The following is a 25638-nucleotide window of genomic DNA, read 5'->3' as shown; positions in this document are numbered from 1 at the left end:
ACAGATAGTGCTTGAGCAGAAATATATGTGCATTTGTGTATGTTCGAGGCCATTGTCCTTTTTTCTACATTGAGGCAGGAAAAGCTTTTCGCAGCAGTCACTCATGTACAAGTATATGAATGAAACTGCATCTTTTTCTCTCTGTTTTCATACTATTCTTGGTATTCGTCCTGTTGGGCTTTCAATTCCACGTTGCCCACGCGTAGATGAGACAAAAAGCTTTGCTCAGCATCACCCGAGTAATATAAACATCGGAGTAGACATACAGAGACACGAGCTTTTAGGCTCCAGAGGTCATCCAAAGTGGACTGTGCGAGGTTAGGAGTAAATGTGTTAATATATGCGTACTAGAAAATATTTGTACTGAAGCAATTATGGTTGGTATTTGAAAGTCAATAAATGTTTAATTATGTAAAACATGACTATGACAATGGGGAACTCTCTCATAAATTTCTGAGAAATTGCTTACGAGTATTTTATGTAGTTAAAAAAATAGTATCATATAAGGTTAGTTAAATGTATGGCTCTTAAAAAGAGTTCCGGCTAAGTCCGTTGCGGTGTACAGGAAGGAATTTCTTATATAATTGGCACTTACATCCTTTGCTGGATGTTTGGCCAAGCTCCTCCTCCAATTTTTAGCATGTCTTTCGACGTTGTTCCACAAATGCAGGGACCTAAAGTTTTATGCCGTCTCCGAGTGGCAGATATTTTTTTAAGAGGAGATTTTTCATGGCAGAGAAGGTACTCGGATGTTTGCCATTACCTGCCGAGGGGTGACCGCGGTGAGCGCTGGGTGAGTACACAAAAGTGCAAAGTCACAAGATCCTCCTGACCACGAACAGTTCGAAGGCGATAGGGCGAACTTCTGAGGCTCACGAAACCGCAGCTCTCGAATTTTTGTGCGTGTCCCTTCCGATTATTGTGCGTTAGATATCCCTGGGTTAAACTTTGTATTGTTCTTTCTGAAGCAGCTGGGTAGTAGATGATGTAGAATCATCTCAGTATCTTCTCCTCAGCTGTCCTGCTCTGGCTAGTCTGACATTCAGACATCTTAGCTCTCAGTTTTTTCGGTATTCATCATTATACGCTCAAAAATGAGCTAAAACTTAAAGCTAATAAGTTAGAAAAACAGATGAAAATGAAACGGATGAAACAAACAAATGACCTAATGTTCTGAAGAAAGAGTCATATGATGTCAAGCACCAGTGTTTAGGCAATTTTTTTTTTGTCTCACAACCCTACTTCATCTCCAGCTATGGAGCTAAGATCAGCACTCAAAAATACCAGATTGTTCGTGGGCTCAAGAAAAAAGGTGTTTCTCCTTGACGAAAGATTTCACAGTTTCACATTAAATATTTGTAGTCCAGCTGACAACCATAGATCACGTTAAATACAGCTACAGTGTAGTACCAAAGTCTTCGAACAACACCTTGCTTAAACTGTATTTACAAAAAACAGTACTAATTAGCAGACATTTTTAAAAAGTATGAATGAAGATTTGTTAATTACGTATTTTTTCATTATCATTATTTAATATTATTTATTTATTATATATTTTTAAGATGTATGAACGTAGAGAAATATATTAGGTATTTTTCTTAATATAATAACCAAAAGTATTTCATTTCATTTATTTTTCAAAAGTTATTAACCAAAAGAAAAAAAGTTCATTTTCTTTAGGTAGAGCCTTCGTATAATTATGAGTTAATAAATAAAAGAAATAGCTTTGTGCAACAAATTAAATTTTCAGTATTTTTTTGGATATCCCTTATTATTGATAATGTCTTTAAGACGACCTGCTATGAGTTTTTATTTATAGCTTGGCTTGATTTTTGACTAATGTGATGAGATCTGTTTTATTCTAAAGCACATTCCATATATGCTTTGTGGAATTGAGATCAGCACTCTGTGGTGCCATTTTTAGCAAGGGTGGTGTATTTTATACCAAGTGCATCCTTTTATTATGAGCCATATGTTGAGAGTCGTTATCTAGACGAAAATACAAATTTTATTTTTCCAAATCTGTAATTCAGATGTCTTTTTATCGGGTGTTTTTTTTAACTATGGTTTGACAGCTGAAAATGGCAAATTGTGTTTACATTTCTGTTCAGTAAGGTTTGCTGGCCACCATAGCCGAATGGGTTGGTGCGTGAATACCATTCGCAATTCAGAGAGAACGTAAGCTCGAATTTCGGTGAAGCATCAAAATTAAGAAACAGTTTTTTCTAATAGCGATGGCTCCTCGACAGGCAAACCTCCGAGTGTATATCTGCCATAAAAAAGCTCCTCATAAAAAAATGTATCTGCCGAGTCGGTTTGAATCTGTAGGTTCCTTCATTTGTTTGGCAAGTCATCACGAATCGTTGAACACCAGAACAATGGTTCGAAATTGTGGAAATTCACTTTTAAAAAAAGTCTAAGTCCGTTTTACGTACGGTTTACACGTTGGCGGCATCATCGGTGCTTATTTCTTTCGAAATTGCTAAGAAGCTGCCGTTACTGTGATTGTTGATCACTATCGAGCCATGCTGACTGAATTTTTCTTTCCATAAATTAATCAGCTAGACATCGACGGTATTTGGTTTCAACAAGAGCGCACAACTTGCCATCCAACAGACCAGCAGACATTGATGCCGTATGGCCAGATTTATTGACGAATGTAATCAAACATTGGACTGATCGAATGGACCATGTAATTCATAGCTGCGGGGGATATATGCCGGGTATCAAATTAAAAAAAAAAGCCATGAAATTATTTACCATATCGCACCTAAATACAAAAGGGTCACAACTCAAAATTTTCCACACTCGAGCTTGACTTGTTTACAGTAGCACAGAAAACAAACTATGTGACATATCACGCTGAAATTCGCCATGTAAGCTTATAATAGTCCTACCAAAAAACAAAAAGTTTATTTTTGCCATATGTCATCCGCGGACCGTTTTATTGATAACGTCTCGTTCATATTTGAGCAGAAGTACATTTCGAGTTGTGACCCTTTTGTATTTAGGGTGCGATATTATAATAAAAAACATCATTTTTAACAATATTTCTGCTTCGTACTATCATTTTAAGTTACCAAACCCTTAAAAAAACTTCCGATAGAATTTCAATATACGTTCGATCATGCATTATTGCGACGGTTCGTATCTCCTTGCAAAAAATGATAGAAGAAGTTTTTTCTAATAGCAATACAATTCAATGGCAAATCTTTGAGTATATTTTTGCCATGAAAAATGTTCTTATAAAAATATCTGCTATTCGGAATCTACTTAAAATTGTAGATCCCTCCATTTGGAGCTCTGCCAAACACCTAAATGTACGGACCAAATAATAATTTTTTTATATATCATTTTGTTAATTACTTCCAAATTACTTTTTCGGACAAAATTGCTAGAGATGAACAATTTGCAACAACAAGAGGCATAGGCAATAGCGAAAAGTGTAGTATACGACGACTTGATCGCAAGTGAATACTCGATTAGCGTTAATAACTGCTGCAGGAATTTAAAACTAAATTGGATTTAGCTTTTATGTGAGGCATACATATTTACCTAACACATCAAACTGTTTAAAAATTCTCAATACTAGTGCAGTTTTTGGCAGCAAAATTCAATCAAAGTGCTGCACGAAGACTTTAGTGGTAAAATGTATATCGAAAATAGAAAGTGATTTCCAAAAATGTACTATAATTGTTTTCTATGTTCAATTATTTATATTTCTTTTGATGCAGTTAATGTTCTTTATTTGTTTCCAGTGAAAATGATAGCTTTCTGCGAATATATTAGGTCAACCTGTACATAGCGCCTGCTGCCACTTATTTTACTTTTTATTCTACGTAAATTGCATTTTCGTATTAGGCAAACAAGTAACTTTTTGAAATTCACGCTACTTGTTTATGTATTTTTTTACTCGATTTTACGGTGTGCTGCACATGCCATCAACAGCATTATTGCCACTGACGTTTTTGCCACACTTGTTCTGCCAATGGTACATACAGACATATGTATGTAGATATGTATTGTAAACTAGTTTTATTAATAGTTCGCTTATTTAGATATCCACTGCTCACAGTTGCTCGTGGGCGGCATTTTTTAGATTTTTTTCTTTTGTTTTTTTGATTTTGTTTTATGGCGCTTATGTCAGTTGCAGTGAGATCATGATTGCTGTCATGATGCCGACTGCCTTTTTCTGACCTTCTTTCTACTTTTATTTTTCATTGTCTATTTCAAGTGCGAATCGTTTAGATCTCTATTTTTGACATCAATTAATTTTGGCTTTGGTTTATATTGTATAATATTTGTCGCCGTTCTATTATGACGCTCACTTGCACATTCAATTGCATTAATAGGTCTGAATGGTATATGTACGTATGTGCATATGCGCGTGCATATCCACAAGCTAAACTAAGCATGACGAAAGAGAATGACAATATTTGTGCTGGCAGAAAATTCAATCAATTTGCGAAAACAAAAAACAGAATTTTTTTTCTTTTGATTCTGTGAAATTTCACAATTTTAGAAATGAAGAAATAAAAAAAAGACAGAGAAGCACGTGTAGAATAAATTGAATTTATTATATAGACAATCATCCAAATATGTAAAATAGTAAAGTAAAAAGGTGCCAGTGCGATAAATGAGTACAAAAATAAATTGGTGGGGTCAGAATTATTGAATTTGATCATAAATCTTTATTAGGTTGTGTTGGGTATACATATAAAGTAAATTTCAAGTCGGTCAATTTTAATTTGCATAATATTCTGTACGTTAACTTTTGACGTGAATGGGTTTTATAAAAACTATGAGTATGAGACATAAATACATTTTCTTAGAAGCGTTAAATGCTTTCAATAGGGGGTAGGTACTTCAATTTGGTGCTAACTAGTAAAATCGCGACATGTGCAACGTGGCGTAAAATCAATCACCCAATTTTGTTTTTTAGCAAACTTTTTTACTAAAAAAAATAGTTTTGAGTGATGAAAATCCTTATTTCGACCTTTAAGCGCTTCATTGCATGCCTTTTTCTACTGAAGCTTTCTAGTTCACAAGTGTCAATTATGATGGAGTTCGTGATGCCATTTGCAAAAATTTTAAATCTCCCAATAGGGTGACTAATTTTGCGCCACAGACCCTCAGCAGGCAATGGCAAACCTCCAAGTGTGTTTCAGCCATGGAAAAGCGTCTCATAAAAAAATATCTCCCGCTCGGAGTCAGCTTGAAATTATAGAACCCTCCATTTGTGGAACAACATCAAGACGTACACCACAAATAGGAGAGCAGCTCGGTCAAACACCCAAAATGGGTGTACGCTCCAATTATATACGTATCTATATAACCAATTCAATTACGAGTTCTGCATAATGCTGTTGCAGATACTGCCATTTGATCTTTGCCAGGACGTCGCCATATTAAAAATACTAAAAACGAGAAAGAAATATTTAAGCTACAAAGTAAGCGGTAGTAGGCCAGTTTGGAACTTGTGGGTGAGCAATTCCTTGGTAAGTTTTCCAAGTATTTTGGACATGATCTGAAATTTTTCTGAAAATTGGTTTATCTGAATTCTCTAGTGTAATAAGAAGAAAGCGCAAAATATTTGGAAAAAATTATAATTTTGAGATTTATTCAATGTTGAAAACCTGGGTATGGAGTTTTTTAAATAAAATATCCATGGATCTTTTTAACATTTTTTTTTATTTTTTTTGTAATTTTTCTTAAAAATTCAGAAAAAATTTCATAAAATAAAAAAAATATTTTTTTTTGAAATTTTAAATAACCACCTCTTACCAGTGATGGTAAATGGTTTTTTGAAAAAAAAAAATTCCCAACTTTTCCCCACGCTTCAAAAAATATTTCCTTCAAAATTCCCTACATACTTTTTCCTGTGTTTACACTATAATGAGGCACTTGCAACGTCAAAATTGAATTATTTGCTTAAGTTTTGGGCTTGGTGCTGTTTTGACACTCTATAAGGCACTTTAATAAGAAATTTATTTATTTTTTTTATTTATTATATTATAAACACATATATAAAGAAAAATTCAGTAAAAAGACTAAAAATTAGACTTTTTCATTACATTCAGTTCTGTTTAAAACAAGACAGAGTTTCTATTTTTTCAGAATCCGGCACGATTACTTTTAAGATTGGGATTAAATGGTCCACCACTTGCAGCGCGACATTATGCTCAGCGAAGAACATGCTAAGTAGTATTTCGAAATTTCTGGAACCATTTGATTTACTCGGATTTTTCTTAAAAAAAAACTGTTAATTTTAGGTGTCTTCTTTATTGTATTCATATTATTTTGGTACGTTTTTGCTTCGGCGTGCTTCTGCAAATCAGAATTGCCGCAGCTCAAAACTTTGTCGCACTCAGCGAATTTGCATTGAATGGATCCTTAGCCACAGCTTTCAACTAGCCACTAAAATTGTCGTCGTCAAGCCACATGTTATTGAACTTTTGTTTCCGATACTTGAATTTTTCTCCTGGTGTTCCTCCGAAGAGTCAGTCGAAGAGGAGGAGATCATTTCTGTAAAATATATAAATTTTAAATATAAAAAAAAGCTAAAACTAAAATAATTGCAAACTTAATTCCAAAGTGAAAAGCACCAGAAAACGCGGGACAACTAACAATATTCGCGCGAAGAAAAATCGCGTTAGCGTTAACGAAGAAAAATGGCAATGCTGCCGTATTAACGCTTTAGAAGTATGCTGCCATAAGGAAAAAAAATACTGGCATGAAATCGTACTGCGGCTTTTTATTTGAAATGAACTTTTTTAATTTTTTCCGCTATTTTTAAACTTTTTCTGTCCCTTTTGAAAATTCCCTACATTTACAAAATTTTAAAAAATCTGTCCTTCTTTTCGACAAAAATCCCTACATGTAGGGAATTTTCCCTACATTTACCATCACTGCCTCTTACTTAGATTTTAATGTTTTCTGCAAATTTTAAGATAAAACATACTTTGTGGAGAAAGAAATTGTTCTTTTGTTAAAAAATTAGGAAAAAAATTTAATGAAATTAGCAAAAACTTTTTTTTTAAACATTTCTTACTTAATTTTTTTATTTTTTTTTTTTGTAATGTTTAGGAAAAAATATACGTTTTGCAAAATTTTTATTTTTTTTTATTTAAAAATTACAAACAAAAATTGTTGTCACTTTTGAAAAACATCCTTTACTTAAATTTTTAATTTTTTTTGTAATCTATAAGATAAAGATAAAATAAAATTTACTGTTTTGTAAAAAAAATTCATGGAATAAAAAAAAAAATTAATTTTTGAAAAACATCTGTTACATAGATTTTTTCTTATTTTTGTTATTAAAAGCGGATATTATACACAGTAATCTCTGTAAGTTTCATAGTGGGTTTCCCATAACTCTTCGTGTTATATTCAAATACCTACAGTGCGCCAGTGAAAAGCACCAGGTATCTGGCTACTAATGTACGTTGAGTCGATTCAATCGATTTGCTATTGAATGTAATATTCAAGTAGATACTTTACGCGGGCGACCTAAGCTTTTCTCTTTGCTTGAAAAATGCTTCTAGAGTTCAATTAGAAATCAATAGATTGTATTTATGGTGTTGTCGATCTCACCCACATCTCAATATCAAAAAGTGTTATCACGTCCCGTTCTCCAAGCAACGTAAAAGAGTACGAACCTTATAAAGTCTCTCTGGTACCCCCTTCCGTCTATTCTTGGTGTTATCTTCAATACCTCTTTTCTATTCAGTAACCACATCAAATTTATCGTATCTAATTATATGCTTCGTTGGGCTTTGTTCGTCGAAATGCTCGTAGTTCTAATTTCACACATTCCTACACTTAAACTACTCTATACAACTTTTGTTCGTCCAAAGCTTGCATATGCTGCATTCATCATTATCACAAATTTGCAGTGTCTTGTCAAAATTGATTGCGTCGCAGCAAGCACAAAATTGTAAAAGCATGTTTCGGTTTGGGTTCCATACATACGTATAAAAGCCTTAAAATACAAATTAAAGATATTTACCTCAATTAACAAACATTTAGCACATTTAAATTCGCAACACTCAGAAAGTAGCCGATGAAAATTACCGAATTATAAAATCAGTTTGAATCATTTACTTACTCTATCAGAGTAGATTTCTTTCTAGACAATCAACAGCCATGTTTTCCTAAGCCGGATTTCTAGAATATTTTATTTTGGTCTGAATGGATTGTTTTATATTGTATAACTAGCATCACCCAGTGGGCTTCGCACCACCATACATAAAATGTGTTTTTTATATCGCAAGAAATTTTTCATATTAAGTTTTCTTTATAGAACTCGTAAAATGTTTAAACAGTTGAATTAGTTGATTTTTTTCATTCAACATACTTTCTAAAGATGTCACAATAGCCTTTTCTGTACTTTTTTAAAATTTGATTGTGGTGGTCACCTATATACAGGTAAGGTGAAAGAGCCGATAAAAACTTGTAATTAAACTTTGATTCTTTAATTTCCATTTCAATTTTTTACGCTAAATAAATTATGCTAAAATAAATAAAGTTAAAAATGTTTTTCCAGTTCCTTGAATGCTCCAGTTTTTATTATATTTTCGCCCAAAATTAATATTAACATAATACACTTACAACCACAACAGTACAACAGAAATGCTCATAAGCGGCTGTGTATTTGTTATTGTTTTTCCCATACAGGCATTTCGTATGAGAGGAAACCATTACTCACATAAAATATCATAACTCAGGAACGGCTGCACCGATTTCAATCAAACTTCACACAAACCCCCTCCTCAAAGATAGAAAAGAACTCTAAAATTTTTGTGTCAATCGGTTCGGCGGTTCTTGAGTTATAAGATTACCAAGGAAATGTAATATATAACGACAACTTGAAATAACCCAGGATCAGCAGTGTGGTTAGGAATTTCAGCTGATATAAGGCTATCGATTTGATCCGGAGTTATTTTATGTACCAGCCAAATTAGTATATGTGCGTGCGGCAATCCCCTTTTCTGCCATTCGATGGAGTACATATGGCAACGCACCTCCCCAAATACATATAATTTCACAATTAAATCCAGAAGTGCTTTACATTTTTGCCGAAATGGATACTCATGTGGTTCAAACACATCCTAGGGTTATCCAGGCCCACGTTTCGGTCTATATCTCGAGACCCTAGTTACGGAGGGGCATTAAAAATACTCTATACTATAGAATCATCAACAGCTTCCATTTGCTACCCATATTGTACAAACACATCCTAGGGTTACCCGGGTTCACGTTTTGGCCTATTTCTCGAGACCCTGTTATCCGATTCTTAAAATTTTAAAACACAAACCATCTACTGAATAGTCCAAACAAAGCCTAAAAATTTGGTTTGGATAGGTGAGCCCGTTCTTGAGTTATAAGATTACCAAGGAAATGTAACTCCTTTTTATATATATAGATTTGACGTTAATAATTTTAATGAGAATATGAAATGTTTAATTGGAAATTCAGGAAAAGAAGTAATAAATACAAGCAACTTATTCCGGCCGAAGAAATAATTCATTTTTTTTACAAATCCTGCAGTATCTGCAAAACGTGGACCTAGCAAAATGTCTTATATAGTATCTTATTAGAGCTCAGACGATAATATCCAAGGCGCTTTCATTAAAGGTGTTGGCACTAGACCGACAACTATATTTCGTACGCTTGATTGTCAAAGTATTGGCAAAGTAGAAAACAAAGAATGAATTCGTCTTGTTTCATTCTGGGCTGGCAGCCACATGGACACGGCGAAAGAAAAAAAAACAAATCAGCTAATATAATTTACCGATACCATCTTTAATAGATTCGCCTTGATAATATCGCTTACGCATCTTTCAGCCAAAGCGTCACCCTACTGCTTGCCATTATAACATAGGGGTCACATTTCTCCGTTGTTGCTCTGTAGTATAAATTCTCAATTTGAACAAAATGGAGTAAAAATAAAACTTCCCGAAATATTTAGATCCGAGCGCCTCCTAGGGGATAGTTTTTTAACATATCTGAGTTTGCATTAAAACTGCCAAGAAATACGATTTTTCAAGAGCGCCGTTTAGTCAGCTAGTTCTCGGAAGGTTTTTTGTTTGGTAATAATTTTAGTATCTGTAGCGCGCCCAATGGCCGACACTTTGACCTAAGAAGTACAATTTTTCAAGAACGCCACCTTGTCAGGTATTTATCGGAAGATTTTTTGTTTGGTTATAATTTTAGTATCTGTAGCGGGCCCAATGGCCGACACTTTGACCTAAGAAATACAATTTTTCAAGAGCGCCACCTAGTCAGCTATTTCTCGGAAGATTTTTTGTTTTCACAAAATAGTTTAAGTACTTTTGGTGTGCCCAATGGCCGAAAATTCGACCTAAAAGATCTTTTGTGTCCTTATATTGTACATGTTTTAGAAGTAGTTAATATTAGTCCTTTGACTGATACTACTGATACCATTAAATGTTTTACATCAAGCACTATTTAACCTTTGTAGATGTCCACTGCCTCAGGTTAGAAAGTGGGGTCAAATTCTTTGAATAAATTTTCTGCCTTGTGGCCAAATTTCAGAATATCTGCAATTCATTCGGATCCATTTGATCTCGATGAAAGATGTGCAGCCTTGTCTTAGCCAAGGCATACAGTTATATCAGATAGGATATGTGGTTTCATCATCCTCTAGACAGAGTCTACACTCTCTCGCCTTAAATATGAATCGAATAAGTCCATGAGTAATATTTTTGGAAAAAATTCCATGTCTTCTCTTCTTATTTCCTATTGCACTGCTCGTATCGTCGAAAGAAAAGATATAGGTACATAGATTTTTGATATTACTTTCGATGCACAGGCATAACGTCTAAAATTGTTTACCTATTAACAAATTTAACCTGTCAGTTTGATGATTAACAGTTGCTAATTGTGTCTAGTGATTTCTTGCTGATTATTGGCATAAATCAAGCAAGGGAAGGTGAATAACTCAGAAGTCTTATTAAATGATTCAGGAAGGTGAACAAGCACTAATTCTGTGTAAATTGAAAGTAGTTTGTTGCTATTTCCGAAGGCATTCTATTTGGCACACTGTTCGAACTAAAAAAATACAAAAATTTAATTAGATCTGCGCACCCAAATCAAATGGACTTATTCTGAACATAGCTGCAGATCGCACAATAAAATTCCTTTTATTTCATTTCTCTCCTTAATCTCATTAGCTTAATGTTTATGTAGAATAAACAAATATGTTTTGAATCAACAAATAGAACTTCAGTGATTATCCAAGAAAATGAAATTGAAGTCAGCCAATTTTATGTACATACACACGAACATATAAGTATACAATACAACGTATGCACACAACGAGTGGTCGCGTAAAAAGTTCTAATATCTAAATAAAAACAAATGATCAGCACAAAAAACCACCACAGCGTGTAAATTTCGTTGAAATGCCAGTATTTATAGTTCTAGCGAAAATAATATGGCAACAAAAGTTTTTTTATTCACAAACATATGAGTCCTTAGTAGATTTAACACGTTGAGTGCCATGTTAGACTAAATGGGTTTCAAAAGGCTAGTAGCCAAGGAGTACATTTGAAGAAACCGTCGGCTGACACAGCAATTCCTTTGTTAACTGACTCTTACATAAGCCGTAACGGTGTCTTGCGGAACTACATACCGCTCGCTTGCCGCAAGAGTGTCACATACGAAAAAAGAAAAAAAAAAACAATTTTTTTAGATAACTATGCAAAAGCTATCACCAGCTCTTTTTTATGATTGTGCTGTGTTCCCACGGCACGTAATTCGGTCTCTAAATAATTTGCTAAATAAATGCCAGTCACTGTAGACGAGTGGATTGGTGCATGACCACCATTGGGAAGTGCGCAGGTTCGAGAATTTTCGTGCATGAAGCACCAAATGATAGGAAAAATTGTTTCTAATAGAGGTCATCTCCCGGCAGGCAACGGCAAACTTACGAGTGTATTTCTGCCCTGAAAAAGCTCCTCATAAAAAATATCTGCCGTTCGGAATCGACTTGAAACTGTAGGTCTCTCCATGTGTGGAGCAACAAACACGCAAAAAAGGATGTAGGTTCCAATTATATGTATACCCTATGATCAAAAAGTGCCGGCAATGTTTAATTTAAACGAACCGATCCATATTTTTTTCTTATGTTGGTAGGACTTTAAGACACACATTTGTTACTTTTTAGCGCCATCAGATCATTAGGATCTGCCTGGCTGACCGTAAATGTGGGCAAACAATTCTTGGATTTAGCATGATGATAACGCGCCATCGCACCGAGCCAAAATTGTGCTGGATTATTTGACTAAACACCTAGTAAACACCATCGTGTAAGCAGCGTATTCACCTGACGTGCGACTTCTTTTTGTTTCCCAAGTTGAAGTTAACACTTCATGGAAGGAGATTTCAGTCGATAGAGGAGATCAAAGAGCATGCGAAGCTGAAGGTCATTCCTTCGCCGGTCTTTCAGGGGTGCATGGAGGACTGGGTTAAGCGTTGGCACATGTGTGTTACTTCAGACGGGTCATATTTTGAAGGAGATAAAATAAATTTGCCTGAAATTTAACTCTGTTTTATTTTATTTAAACATTCCCGATACTTTCTGATCATAGGGTACATATAAATATGTAATTCGCGCATTACCTTGTTTCCAAGACGCAGTCGTAATTCACTTTGGCAGCTCTCCTTCTTAATCTTCACTTTTATTTTCCGACTTTATTTTATAGCAAAGATCGCATTAACCGTTTAATTTTTTGCACGATTTATAATCTTATAAATAATTTCTTGGCTTAAATAAAACACTTCTGATAACTGTTGTACACTTTTTCCTATTTGATAATTATAATTATTATGGATCGACTGAGTCACCTCAAACGATCTCCGTTTTCCGGGCACTTTTGGGCTGCTTATAATCTATGTACGGCTTGATATTTTGACTAAGAAACCACTCTTCCAATCGTTCTATGACTCATTGATGACTAATGCATGTCTAACAACTGTAAAAACACTTTCTTGTTAACTGAGAGAAGCATTGGTTTTATTTTTGTATTTGGTTTTTGCCAACTTTGGTGGAAAGTTCACCGTTACGAAGTACTGATAACTATGTTAGTTAATAAAATAATTTTTGAGGGTTCTCTAAATGCAATAAGATCCGATGGTTTTAGTTAAAGGAGTGCAAATGACTAGAAGATTTTATATTATATCAGAACATTTTCTTGACATGATTTTTGAAAAATTCTAGCTCTAATTACAATTAAGAAAGGGTTTGAAGCATAGTTCCGTAATTGTATCCTGAGTATTTGTGTGACAAAGATTTAAATTAATGCCGTTTTAGCACCACGAATGGAAACGAAAGTAAAGTTTTAAGGATGACTAAAATTTTGACACCGACGGGTGCTCGATTTTTTGTTTGTTTTATGTTGTTTTTTTTTTACTAACAGATTTTGAATTTTTTTAAAAACTATTTATAGAATCACAAATAGGCTTATTTATACAGTTCTCGCGTTCTCCCTACTTTTAAGGTACTAATTTAAGAGTATCATTTTAATAAAAAAATTAAATTTTTTTAGAAGCCGCAATTTCGCCTTACGCCAGCACTTTGCTTCGATTGTACCCTGGGTGCAATGTCAGTCAACAATTTTTTTCTAATTTATTTTAACTGAACCAATTGAGAGACATCGAGTCTACCGTGAAAGACTATGACTAAATATATTACTGAAGATCGGCTAATATAGCTTTAAAAAATTATTGTTTTGAAGCAAATAAATCTGAACAAAGGCAAGTTTAAAATAAAATATAAGTACATCACTTGGTAGGTCAATAAATTAATTGTTATTCCCGGATAAGTTCTTCAAAACTCATTTTTTGGCTTGCTGACTAAATGTAGCCCCTAAGTGCAACAAGAATATTTGTTTTCATTACTTTACTGTACGCTATTAGCTTACTATAGTTCGAGGTACGCGCATAAAGTGTGAGCATTTTAAAAAACAATAAAGCGGAGTTTTCAGCCAAATAGGTAAGTTTTTTTCCTGTTTTTCTGCAAACTTTTATGGTTAACCACGTACAAAAGATAGAGAATCTGGGCATCGAGCGACTGCCTATACGAGTTTACACCCATCTCTTAAGCATAAAATTGAACTTACATAATTATAGTAAATAATAAATTCTTACAAACTTTTTTATTACAACAAAGTTTTTTAATTTCTCGAATGAATTCAATAGTTTACTTACTTGAAGCCCAGCTTGATTTGATCGATCGTCTGCATAGCTGCCATGTTGAAATTTTTTCCAAGGAAATTTAAATATTTGTTCATATAAACACTTATAACTGCTACAGTTGGTTACTTCTCCAGGAATATTTATTTAATTCAATCACATTAAAAATAGAATTGTTAATTGAGGTACATTTGTATGCTTGAATGTGTGTTAGGTATCACTCGGCGAAGAATTAAATCAGTCGGTGCGCGCACTGAAAATTGAAGACACACATAAATTATAATGAAAAGAATTTGATATTTCAGCAAGTGGCTTAAATGCACATATGTACATACGTATTTAGATAAAAAAGAAGAATCGCGTGTGTTTGTAAGTGCACACACTCATATCCATATACGCGTGCAAGCAATTTATTGATAATAACCTCTTTAAGTTTCTGTTGTTGTAGCAGCCAACTACAATGACAAACTTTAATTCTGGGAATGTATTTGAGTGCGACATGTGCTTTTAGGAGCTGCTGCAGAGCCCGTGCTTTGTGCTTTTCACCGATTTTGGGGTTGTTACTGCAGTCCTTACTAAATGCCTCTGGATGACTGGGTGTATTGTGAGTGTGTTGCCGCAAGTTTTGGATACTTTTGATGTGATAAGCAGGCTTTCAAAGTTTTCGAACATTGATAATTAGATATACATTTGTACATTAGGGTGCATTATTATATCGTTTATTTGAAGTCTAAGTTAGGTTAGGTTAGGTTGAAGCGGTTGTCCTGTGGTACACACTCAGGCTCATAGCCCATTGTGATGCCGCGTGGGGAGCTTTCTCTATTTCTCCTAAAACCAGTGAGTGCTTTTAAAAAGTTTCAGAATACCTCCTATTTCTGCGAAACTGAGATCTTCCAATTCATTAAAAAATTGTCTGAGCAAATCTCCGTCTGGATAGAGCAGGACAATGGCACAGAAGGTGTAAGATTGTCTCTTCCTCTTCCTCATCAAGACTACTTCTACAGAAGCCATGTGCTTGCACACCCATCCTTTGGGTGTGCCTACCTATTAGACAATATCCCGTTATGACTGCAATCAGTGTGCTAAGCAAAGAGTCGGCCACAGTTGAAGGGCGATTTTGCAGGTGGCTTCATTACGCCATCTTTCGTTTGCTTTCCTCACGATTTCTTCAAGGATAAGTAGCTTACATGTTTGTAAGAGTATGCCTAGGTCATTGTCTGTGTAATCATCGGTCAACTTGGTGCTGAGTCCCGCTAGTTCATCGGCTCTGCAGTTACCCTCAATGTCGCGATGGCCAGGAACCCATGCTATCCTTAGGCGAAATGACTCAGTCATCTCGTTAAGAGATGTGCGGCATTTCATGGCTATCTTGGCGGCTCTCGACTGTTTTGTGAGGGATTTATCGCCGTCTGGCTGCCAGTGAAATTATAGAATGTACCACTGTCACGGCTTTCATTATCAGGTCAGTCTGAAAGACACTACTGTAGTTGGGCAGCCGAAAACTGAAGGAGATCCCCATATTCTCGGATTATACACCTCCGCCCACCCTACCATCGAGCTTTGAGCCACCACAGACTGGCCCTGTCTTACCACGTCCCTGTTCGCCCAGTTAGCATTCCCTCTATAAACGAGACTAGTGCCTTGTTTACTCCCATTTCCGTTAGCGAAGTTGTAATAGCCTCCGTATATATATTGTTGAAGGCACCCTCGATGTCTAGAAAGGCTGGGGGATATAATTGAGTCGTATCGTCGCCTTTAAGATTAAGGCGAGTATAGGTGCGATCATATATCTTAATAGTTTACCAAAATATTTTAGCCTCAGACTTTGTCTACAATAACTTTGAAAGAAATAAATTTTATAACGCCATTGAAAAATTAGCAACTTTTTTGTTGAGACACCCCAATGTACATTTGTAGCATATCAGAAATTAATAATTTTTTTGGAGTTTAAATGCGTAGCAATTCGCATTACATTTAATTTAAATAATTAATTTTGAACAAATATTTTTTTTTTGTTATTAGAAATGTTTAGAGGAATTATTTATAATTAAGTGATTAAAACGATAAGTCTGTTGAATTTTTGAAAGTCATTCGAACCGTTCACTCATGCGTATGTGATTGAGATCATTTGCGTAGCTATACAAATGACCTAACCGAATGAGCTACACCCATTCGCACCAAGACTCGGCAGCTCGGTTTCAAGGTAGAAGAAATAAGTCTAAAGGAATGTGTAGCTTATTTACGTAAATTTTTTCAAAATATTAAAATATTTTATTTGTTATTTAAATATTTTATTTGTTATTTAAATATTTTATTTGTTATTTAAATATTTTATTTGTTATTTAAATATTTTATAATACGACGTAATTGATTGAAAATATTATATCAGGTTTTGATTTATTTAGATGCATGTGTATATTCAATATCTTTAGAATATTACTTAGGGGGTGCCTAAAGACAACACATTTCAGGTGTATATCTGCTTATTAGGATGGCACAAAAAAAAATTCTCGGTACTACACCCTAGACTTATTCAATAGCCATTTTTAACTCCCAATTTTTTTAAATTTATTTCTTTAATATTTATTTACTCTGCCGCCAACGCTTTGAAAGTTAACGTTAAACTACCATGGGGGAAAAAATAATTACTTTTTCATAAAATGTTTATAAAACATTTACAAGCCGATATTATATAATCTAAGCTTTTAATTTTCCTTCGCAGATGCCCAAAAATTAAGCTTTATTAAAAAAAAAAAAAAAGTATATATTAAAATATTTTTTATAAGGTTTCAATGTCTTTTAAGTTTTTAAATTTTTTTAAATTTTAGGGGACTTCAGGGCGCATATAAAGAAATGTTAGAAAAAGTGTAATTTAATGTTTGTACTTTTGAAGCTTCTTAATTTTCTTTCCGAAGGGAAACTGATTTTCAAAAGTAGAAAGTGATTTTATTAAGTTGAAGCAGAAAATAACGTGTATAGCTTTGAATTCAATTATCATTCATTACAATTATCAACGGAGTCATTAATATATATTATGATTTTTTACCATGCCATTTCTTTCAACACTATCTCTTTCCTAATTTGACATAAACAATTAAACTGATTAAACTGCAGAAACAATAAAATGTAATATTAAATCCTAAAAAAATATTCCTATCAAAGTAACCAATAGCCAGTCGAATTTTCCAAATCGATAACTTCAAATGTACGTTACAGTGTCTTGACGAAAAAGATGAGAAAAATCTTTGATTGTTAATATTAGCAGCAAAAAATTGTTAATCTTTGTCTTTTGCATATAAATGTTGGACTGAAAATCTACCGAAACAGCGTATTTACAACAAAAACGAAACTCAAAGATTTTTGGATTGTCTACTTCAGCAATTTTCCCACATGAGAGATTTCATGTCAAGTGGTCCAAGTATTTAGGGCATCCTCGTAAAATCAAATCAATCGTAAAGCTGTTTGTTTTCAGACTTCAGTATACGAAAAACAAAGGTAAATTGAAAAATTAAAAAAAAAACAAATTGTAAAACAATAATTAAAATTTTGAAAAAAAATTTAATAATTTTGAAAAAAATTGAAAAACTTTCCAAAAAACTAAAATAAAAAAAAAATTTACTAATATTCAAGGAAATTCAAACACTTTGGAAAAAAAATTTAAAATAAAAAAAAAGAATGAAAATTAAAACAAAAATGTTTTAATTTTGAAAAAAATTGATAAATTGTGAAAAAAAGAAAATTTAAAAAAACTTTACTAATATGAAAAAAATTGAAAAATTTTGGAAAAAATTAAATTGTGAAAAAAAGGAAAATATTGAAAAAAATGTAATTATTTTAAAAAATTGTGAAAAAAAAGGAAATTTTGAAAGAAATTTAATAATTTTGAAGGTAATTGAAAAATTTTGGAAAAAAATAAAATTTTGAAAAAAATTGAATAACATTGAAGGAAATTAAAAAAAAATTTAAAAATTGTGAAAAAAAGAAAATTTTGAAAAAAATATAATAATTTTGAAAAAAATTGAAAAAATGCGAAAAAAGAAAATTCTGAAGGTAATTGAAAAATTTTGAAAAAAAAATTGAAATGTTTTGAAAATTTTTAATAGAGTTTTTAAATTGAGATATCTTCGGTTCTTTTTACAATTTAAAATTTTTCAAAACATGCGAATTTTAAAACCAAAAAATTGAAAAATTTTGAAAAAATTGAAAAATTGTGAAAAAAAGAAAATTAAAAAAAAAAAAACAATGTAATAATTTTGGAAAATTGGGAAAAAAAAGAAAATTTTGAAAGAAATTGAATAATTTTGAAGGTAATTGAAAAATTTTGGAAAAAATTAAAATATTGAAAAAAATTGAATAACATTGAAGGAAATTAAAAAATAATTGGAAAATTGTGAAAAAAAGAAAATTTTGAAAAAAATATAATAATTTTGAATAAAATGCGAAAAAAAGAAAATTTTGAAAAAAATATAATAATTTTGAATAAAATGCGAAAAAAAGAAAATTTTGAAGGTAATTGAAAAATTTTGAAAAAAAATGAAATGTTTTGAACAATTTCAATAAAGTTTTTGAATTCAGATATCTTCGGTTCTTTTCACAATTTAAAATTTTTCAAAACATGAGAATTTTAAAGCAAAAAATTTAAAAATTTTGAAAAAATTGATGTTTTGAAAATTTTGAATTGAGTTTTTAAATTGTGATATCTGCTGTTCTTTTTACCTTTTTTTAATTTTTTTTTTTTGGATAAAATATATTTCTAGAAAAAATTGTTCAAGAAAGTTTACCATGAATCCAGTAATAGAAGCCATATGAATGAAATTTTGTTTCATGTCTAATGATGATGAGAACAACCCATTCCAATGGGCGACTCCATGTCAAAAGATCTAAGAATGTTGGACATTGTCGTAAATTTTTCTGAAAATTAGTTTATGGAAGGCTTGAAGTAAACTTGAGTATGAAGTAAACTTTTGAAAAAAATAAATTTAACAATTCTGAGATTTACTCAATGTAGAAAATTTTGGTGTGCAGATTTTGAAAGTAAAATATCTTCGGTTCTTTCTATTACTTAATTTTATTTTTTTTAATTTCAGAATAAAATATTCGTATAATTAATGGAATATTGATATCATTAAATTAATACAATAAATTAAAAAAATATTTTTTGTTGAGGTTTATATTTTTTGCAGCCTCAGATTTTTTCTAATTTTTTTCATTAACAACTGAGATTGTGCTCAGCAGTCCTTGAAAGTTCCATTGTGGGACTCCGATAACTCTTCGAGATATATATAGAAATATCCAAGTACAGCAAATCGGTGAAAAATCAGTACAAAATACTGTTCTAGCGGAGCGCTAGCTTACGTAATCATGTATTGCGCCCATTTGCGAATCGATCGAAGCATTGCTACGTACATTAATAAGCAGAAGGTACTTTTGGATGATTCACTGGAATATAACTCAAAAAATTATGTGAGTCCCGTGATAAAACTTTGAGGAATTACCGAGAGCTGTCTCAGCTATTGATAAAAAAAACTTTTTGTGTCAGCCAAGCAGAATTAAAAACGTGTATGTTTAATAATAAAAACCCAAAAAACCAAATGACCGATACATTTTGATTTTTTTATTACTATTATTATTGTACAATAATATTTTTTTCAAGCCTTTCGAAAACAAAAAAAAGGGTAAAAATACAAACTCAGTTTTCAAACCTGCACCATTTTCTCAAAAAAAAAAAAAAAGAAATGAGAAAAAACCGCCACGTACGATTATAGCCATTGATGTATAAGTAGATTAAGAATTTTTTGGGTTTTTGCTCACAGATGATTTTTCACCGCTGTATCGTGGCCACCAGGGTGCATCAGTTTTTTATGACGTCATTTTATTAATATTAATAACTATTGTAATTATTAATATTTTTTAATAAAAATTTGTGTCAGTATAGTTGAATATATGTTAAATAAATTAAAATTTGTCCGATCCTCAAATAATCATCTTTACTTATAAAAAAATTCATGAGAATCACTTAATTTTCACGCACCCACAGTGGTGTTCCCCCTTAATAGTTCTAAAATTTATGAAATGTTTTTTGTTCTATTTCACAGTTTAATTCTTTTTTATAATTTTTTAAGAAACAAATGCTTTAACAATTTTTTGTTTGTTTTATTATTTATTATAAAAGAAGATATATATTAGTCCCATTTTTATAATATTGTACAGAGCTCACTGTCCAAACTACTACTCTCTACTACATTAATAAGCAGAAGGTACTTTCCACTGATTCACTGGAATATAACTCAAAAAATTATGTGAATCCCATTATAAAACTTTGAGGAATTATAGAGATTTGTCTCAGTTATTTATAAAAAAAAATATAAAAAAATGATGTATTTCAAAATGGCCAACCAGAATTAAAAAAAAATGTATTACTTAAAAAAAAAAGTTATAATACAATAATTTTTGGAATTAAAAAAACGGCTATGTACGGCTGTAGGCAATACATGTACAAAAATTAAAAAAAAAAAATAAAATCGGTTCATAAGTCTTCGACAATTCGAGGTCACCGTGTTGAGAAAAGTCGTTTTGAGAAAAAAGCGTTTAAAGTTTTGATTGGCCGCTTATTCTATTGGGAATAACTTCGTCAATTTTCAAGATTTTAAGTTAAATTTTGTTTTTAATATTTTTGAATATATCTACTTTAATCAAATGCAATTTTTTTTTTTAAATCACAGTGCTGTTCCCCCTTAAGATTTTTTAACGCATTTTTCAGAAAAAATTATTAAAATGGTAAAAACACTGGGACCACTTGACGTGGAATCGCTAATGGCGGAAAATTTCTGAAGTGGTCTATCCAAATGGACATAAAAATCTTTTGAAGTATGTATTATAGAATAGTAATAGCATTCCTGTTTTCTTCAAATATATTTTTACCAAGAGACTAGTAAGGAATAGAGTTTTGGCTTATACACAAAATAAAATCTGCTTGGGATGATTCTTCTTAAGACAGAATGTGAAATGGTATGCAAAATAAACATGTTGGAACTAGGGAATTGGGAATTGGATGACTGTGCCATTGTGTCCACAGAGTGTCAGGAAAACAGTTCCTTCAAATATCTATTAACAAAAGTTTTAAAGTTGTTTTCGTTTGTGATAAGTGTAAGAAGTAGCGGAAATATAAAGCTATTTATGTGTTTTACTTATATTTTATAGTTATTTTAAACGAGCAGCGCTCGCTTGCTTTGGGCATACTCTAACGCACCAACCCGAGAGCTGCTCGCAGGTTGCGACATACTGGTATTATATACGACACATGAACGAATCGCTGCTTGTCATTTCTTAGTTTTATTCTTAAACAGTATAAACTTTTTAAATACAAATTACAAAATTATGTTTTTGGTTACATTTTTGCGAAAAAACATCCGAGTGTTAAGTGGTTAACTAACTAACAAATGCTTCATCATCCAGTATTATAAAGAGTGGTTAAATTTCAAGGGTCGATGTTGAATTTGAACCACACCTAAACATCAATGACACCATTGGACTTCTTTCTTTGAGATTATTTGAAAGAAAAGGTGCACGTCGATAAGCCAGCAACAATTCAAGAGCTAAAGGATGAGATAATTCGGCACATTAACGGCATAGCACCTCAATTATGTCTCAGCGTTATCGAAAATTTGGACCATCGGATGGAGGTGTGCCGCCAAGGCCGCGGCGGCCATTTAGCCAATAGTTTGTTCCGTGCGTAATTGAGCCACACCAATATTATCATAATAAAGATAAATTGCAATAATTTTTTAAAAAAGTTGTATTTTATGCAAAATCAACACCGGCCCTTAAAACTTAACCACCCTTTAGATAAGGAACTATTTGCATTTCGTAGTCTTTGGAGGTGTGCCGCCGAGGCCGCGGCGGCCATTTAGCCAATAGTTTATTCCGTACGTAATTGAGCCGTACCAGTATTATCATAATAGAGAGAAATGACAATAATTTAAGAAACAAATTGTATTTTATTCAAAATCAACACCGGCCCTTGAAACTTAACCACCCTTTACATAGTTTTTATTAATTATTAAATATTGTTTGCCAAATAAGGTGGCTGTTGTAGATGGATTGCCGGCTGAAGTATTTGGATTAAAAATCCTTTGCTGACCTAAAACCTTCTAAATTATGCACAAAGCAGTCGAAACAACAACAGTCGTCCCTATGCAGGCAATGACACACCTCCGAGTGCATTTCTGCCGTGCAAAAGCTTTTCATGCAGCAACTTATGGACATTTACATAATTTTTAGTGCTTGTATATTTATGCATATTTATATATAGGAACAAATGTTTATGTACATATGTGCACTTAAATCTCTATCTCTAGTTGGCTTTGCATTCTACACATACACCATCACAAGTTCATTATTCAACGAAAGCTTTCTGCCCATGTATCCTTGCAAGGATAGAAAGCTCAAGCGCGTTTATCAATTTTATCAATAACAATAAATGCATTTGAAAACAAATTCTTAGAGAGAGAGAAAAAAAAACCTTCTTTGGTTGCTTGCTAAATTTATGAAAATTATTATAATTTAATTATATTATAAATTATAAATTCGTTTCCATAGAATCACATCCACTTTTAAATATTTCTAGCTAAATATGCGAGTATGGTTCACCTTTTATTTTGCTCTTTAGTATTTTGCAAATATTTTCACTAATTTATCACTTCCTTTTGTACGCAATTTAGTTCAATTTATTTTTATTAAATTTTTCAATTCAATTCGGGTTTTAAAGTAATTCCAGTTATGTGCAGCTATTTGGAGCTTTTTCATCACCGTAGTACAATTGTTGGATTTTGTAAAATTCTTTTCTTTTCTATATGGTTTGTTGCATTAAGTATTTGTAATAGCTAAACAGATGGTTGATTAGTTGATTGGTCTGTTTGTTGAAGCGACACCGCCACCACTCGAGAGCGTACCGTAAATTGTAACACAGAAGATCAACCGCCTAACACGATGGCAACTCATCAACTGGTTGTGTGCCCGTGTAATTCTACAGCTGCCTTGCTGCCGCCACAGCATGTTGTGATTCGGACATGTGTTTGTGTGAGTATGTGTGTGTGTGTGGGCTATGTTTTTGTCGCTCAAAAAGTTCTTATTACTCAACGCTTTTTCGCTTGCCGCAAAATATCCACACTCAGTTGTTGGTATGTGTGAATATCTAAGGTTCTTTTTATTACTTATCTGGACGTAGGTATACATACATACATACTCGCATATAAATACACGAGTTATGCTGTGTTATGAAGAATCAGCTGATTGTTAATTTTTTGAGAATGAGCGAGTGAGAGTTAAGTGTTAAGTTTTTTGTTTGTTTGCTGTGCCTCTCGATTTGGTTCACTTTGAAAATTTGCGGTTCGTTGCGGTTTTTATTTCTTGTCAGGCCACATGTAAAATATTTATATAATTTATACTTATATTTTGGGCGCTTGCAACTGATAAAGTGATTAACTAGGTGCGTTATGTGTACATACATACATTTGAGTACCTCACCAAAAAAAGTAGTTCTTTTATTTTTACTTAAGAGCAACAATTACAAATAATTCAAACTCTTACACAGTACATAAAGCACTGGCTGCCAGAGCCTTCAGCTTATAATTTACTTATACTGAGATATATACGAGTGCATGTGTGAGTGTGGTTGTATTTCTAATTAGAATGTTAAAATGCTGGATAGTTATTTTAGGAATAAGAGGGGGAAGGGTCATTTTCCAAAACCTTACGTCAATTCTTCTTTTTAATTGGCGCTATAACCGCTTACGCGATTTACGTTAATTACTCATTTTAATTAATGCCATAAATATTTATTCTTTTATTCATTTATTCATTGTGTATATCGCTTACCACAGATGTCCTGAAAAGCCCCGGGCCTAAGACATAGATGACAATAGTTTTATTGCATTCACCTCTTTTTCAGTTAGTACTAACCTTAAAAATATAGATAGATAGATAAACGATATTCTATTCAACAGCTCGTGAGTTATTGTGCTCAGAGTGGCGCTGCTTTCTTATTTTCAAAACAATGGATCAAAAATGAATTTCGTGTTTTAATTTTACACTGCTTCTTGATGGAAAAAATACCGCACAAACGAAGCAATGGCTCGAAAAGTATTATGGGAATTCCGCTCCATCAGAAACAACAATCAAATGATGGTTTGCTGACTCCAAACGTGATCGTAGCGACACCGAAGATGCCCCACGCAGCGGACGTGAAAATGGGGCGGTAGCCCTAGAAAACATCAAAAAAATTCACAAAATCGTTTTGAATGATAGAGAAGTGAAGTTGCATGAGTTAGCTGACATTGTAAAGATGTCAAAAGAATGTATCGGCTTTATGTTGCATGAGCATTTGACTATGAGAAAGCTTTGTTCAAAGTGGGTGCCGCGGTTGCTCACTGTTGACCAAAAACAAGAACAAGTTGATGATTCTGAGCATTGTTTGGCCATCTTTAAAGATAATAAACCAGAATTTCGCTTCGATGTGTGACATTGGGTGAAACATAGATCCATCACTGTACTCCGGAATCAAAACGATCGTCATCTGAGTGGATAGCAACTGGTGAATCACGTCCAAAGCGGTTGAAAGCACAAAAATCGGCTGGAAAGGTTATGGCGTCGATATTTTGAGTTGTGCATGGAAATTAGAATTGCAACAAAACATTCGCATATGGTAAAGAAAAAAAGTTGTATCATCAAAACAACGCACCGTGGGACAAGTGAATCGAAACAATGCCAAACCTACACGAATTCAACTTCGAATTGCTCCCACATCCACCGTATTCGTCATACTTGGCTACCAGCGACTACTGGCTGTTCGCAGACCTAAAAAAATTATCGCTGGTAAGAAATTTCACTCGCATGAAGAGGTTATCGCTGAATCTGAGTTCTATTTTGGAGGCATAAGATAAATTATTCTACATAAGTGAAAAATGTTAGAGCGACGCTGGAATGATTGCGTTGTTCTGGATGGAAATTAATGAAAATTAACGTTAATGAATAAAGCTAATTTTTAAGAACAACAAAAATTAGATGTTTTCTTCGTTAGGCCAGACACTTTTCAGCTCATGTGTTACAGAGGTCGGAGTTAGGGTTTAGTACGTAGGTGTACTGTTTCGCAAGTCCAGTTTAGTAGTAATACTGACTGTGCGTGGTCCCGAATGAGGTGCACCCTTAGCGATCAGTATGAATCGTGCATGCCGTCTATATTTGCGGTAGCTATGTAAGTTTCCCCCTACAGAAAACAAAAAAAAAAAAATTAAAAAAAAATAAATAAATAAATAAAAAAAAAATATTAAAAAAAAAATAAATAAATAAACAAAAAAATATAAAAAATATTTGGAAAAATGTTAAGATTTACGCGGTATAGGCCGATTTGCAAATATCGCTAAA

The 25638-nt window shown here is 32.9% G+C and overlaps 1 protein-coding gene across 1 annotated transcript in view; it reads right to left on the bottom strand.

Annotated features, from left to right (window-relative positions):
- The window catches only part of LOC128871346 (esterase B1), a 65537-nt gene extending 42330 nt beyond the window's left edge, over positions 1-23207 (bottom strand). Inside the window, exons 1-2 of the mRNA XM_054113331.1 lie at positions 22867-23207; positions 14233-14470 (exon numbers count right to left, since the gene is read on the bottom strand). Coding sequence (XP_053969306.1) covers positions 14233-14315 — 83 coding nt within the window. The 5' untranslated portion in view covers positions 14316-14470; positions 22867-23207. The remainder of the gene's footprint in view (positions 1-14232; positions 14471-22866) is intronic.
- Positions 23208-25638: the final 2431 nt, after the last annotated feature.

The sequence above is a fragment of the Anastrepha ludens genome, chromosome 2, assembly GCF_028408465.1.
Source record: "Anastrepha ludens isolate Willacy chromosome 2, idAnaLude1.1, whole genome shotgun sequence".
Lineage (NCBI taxonomy): Eukaryota > Metazoa > Arthropoda > Insecta > Diptera > Tephritidae > Anastrepha > Anastrepha ludens.
This window is presented reverse-complemented; position numbering and strand designations above follow the sequence as displayed.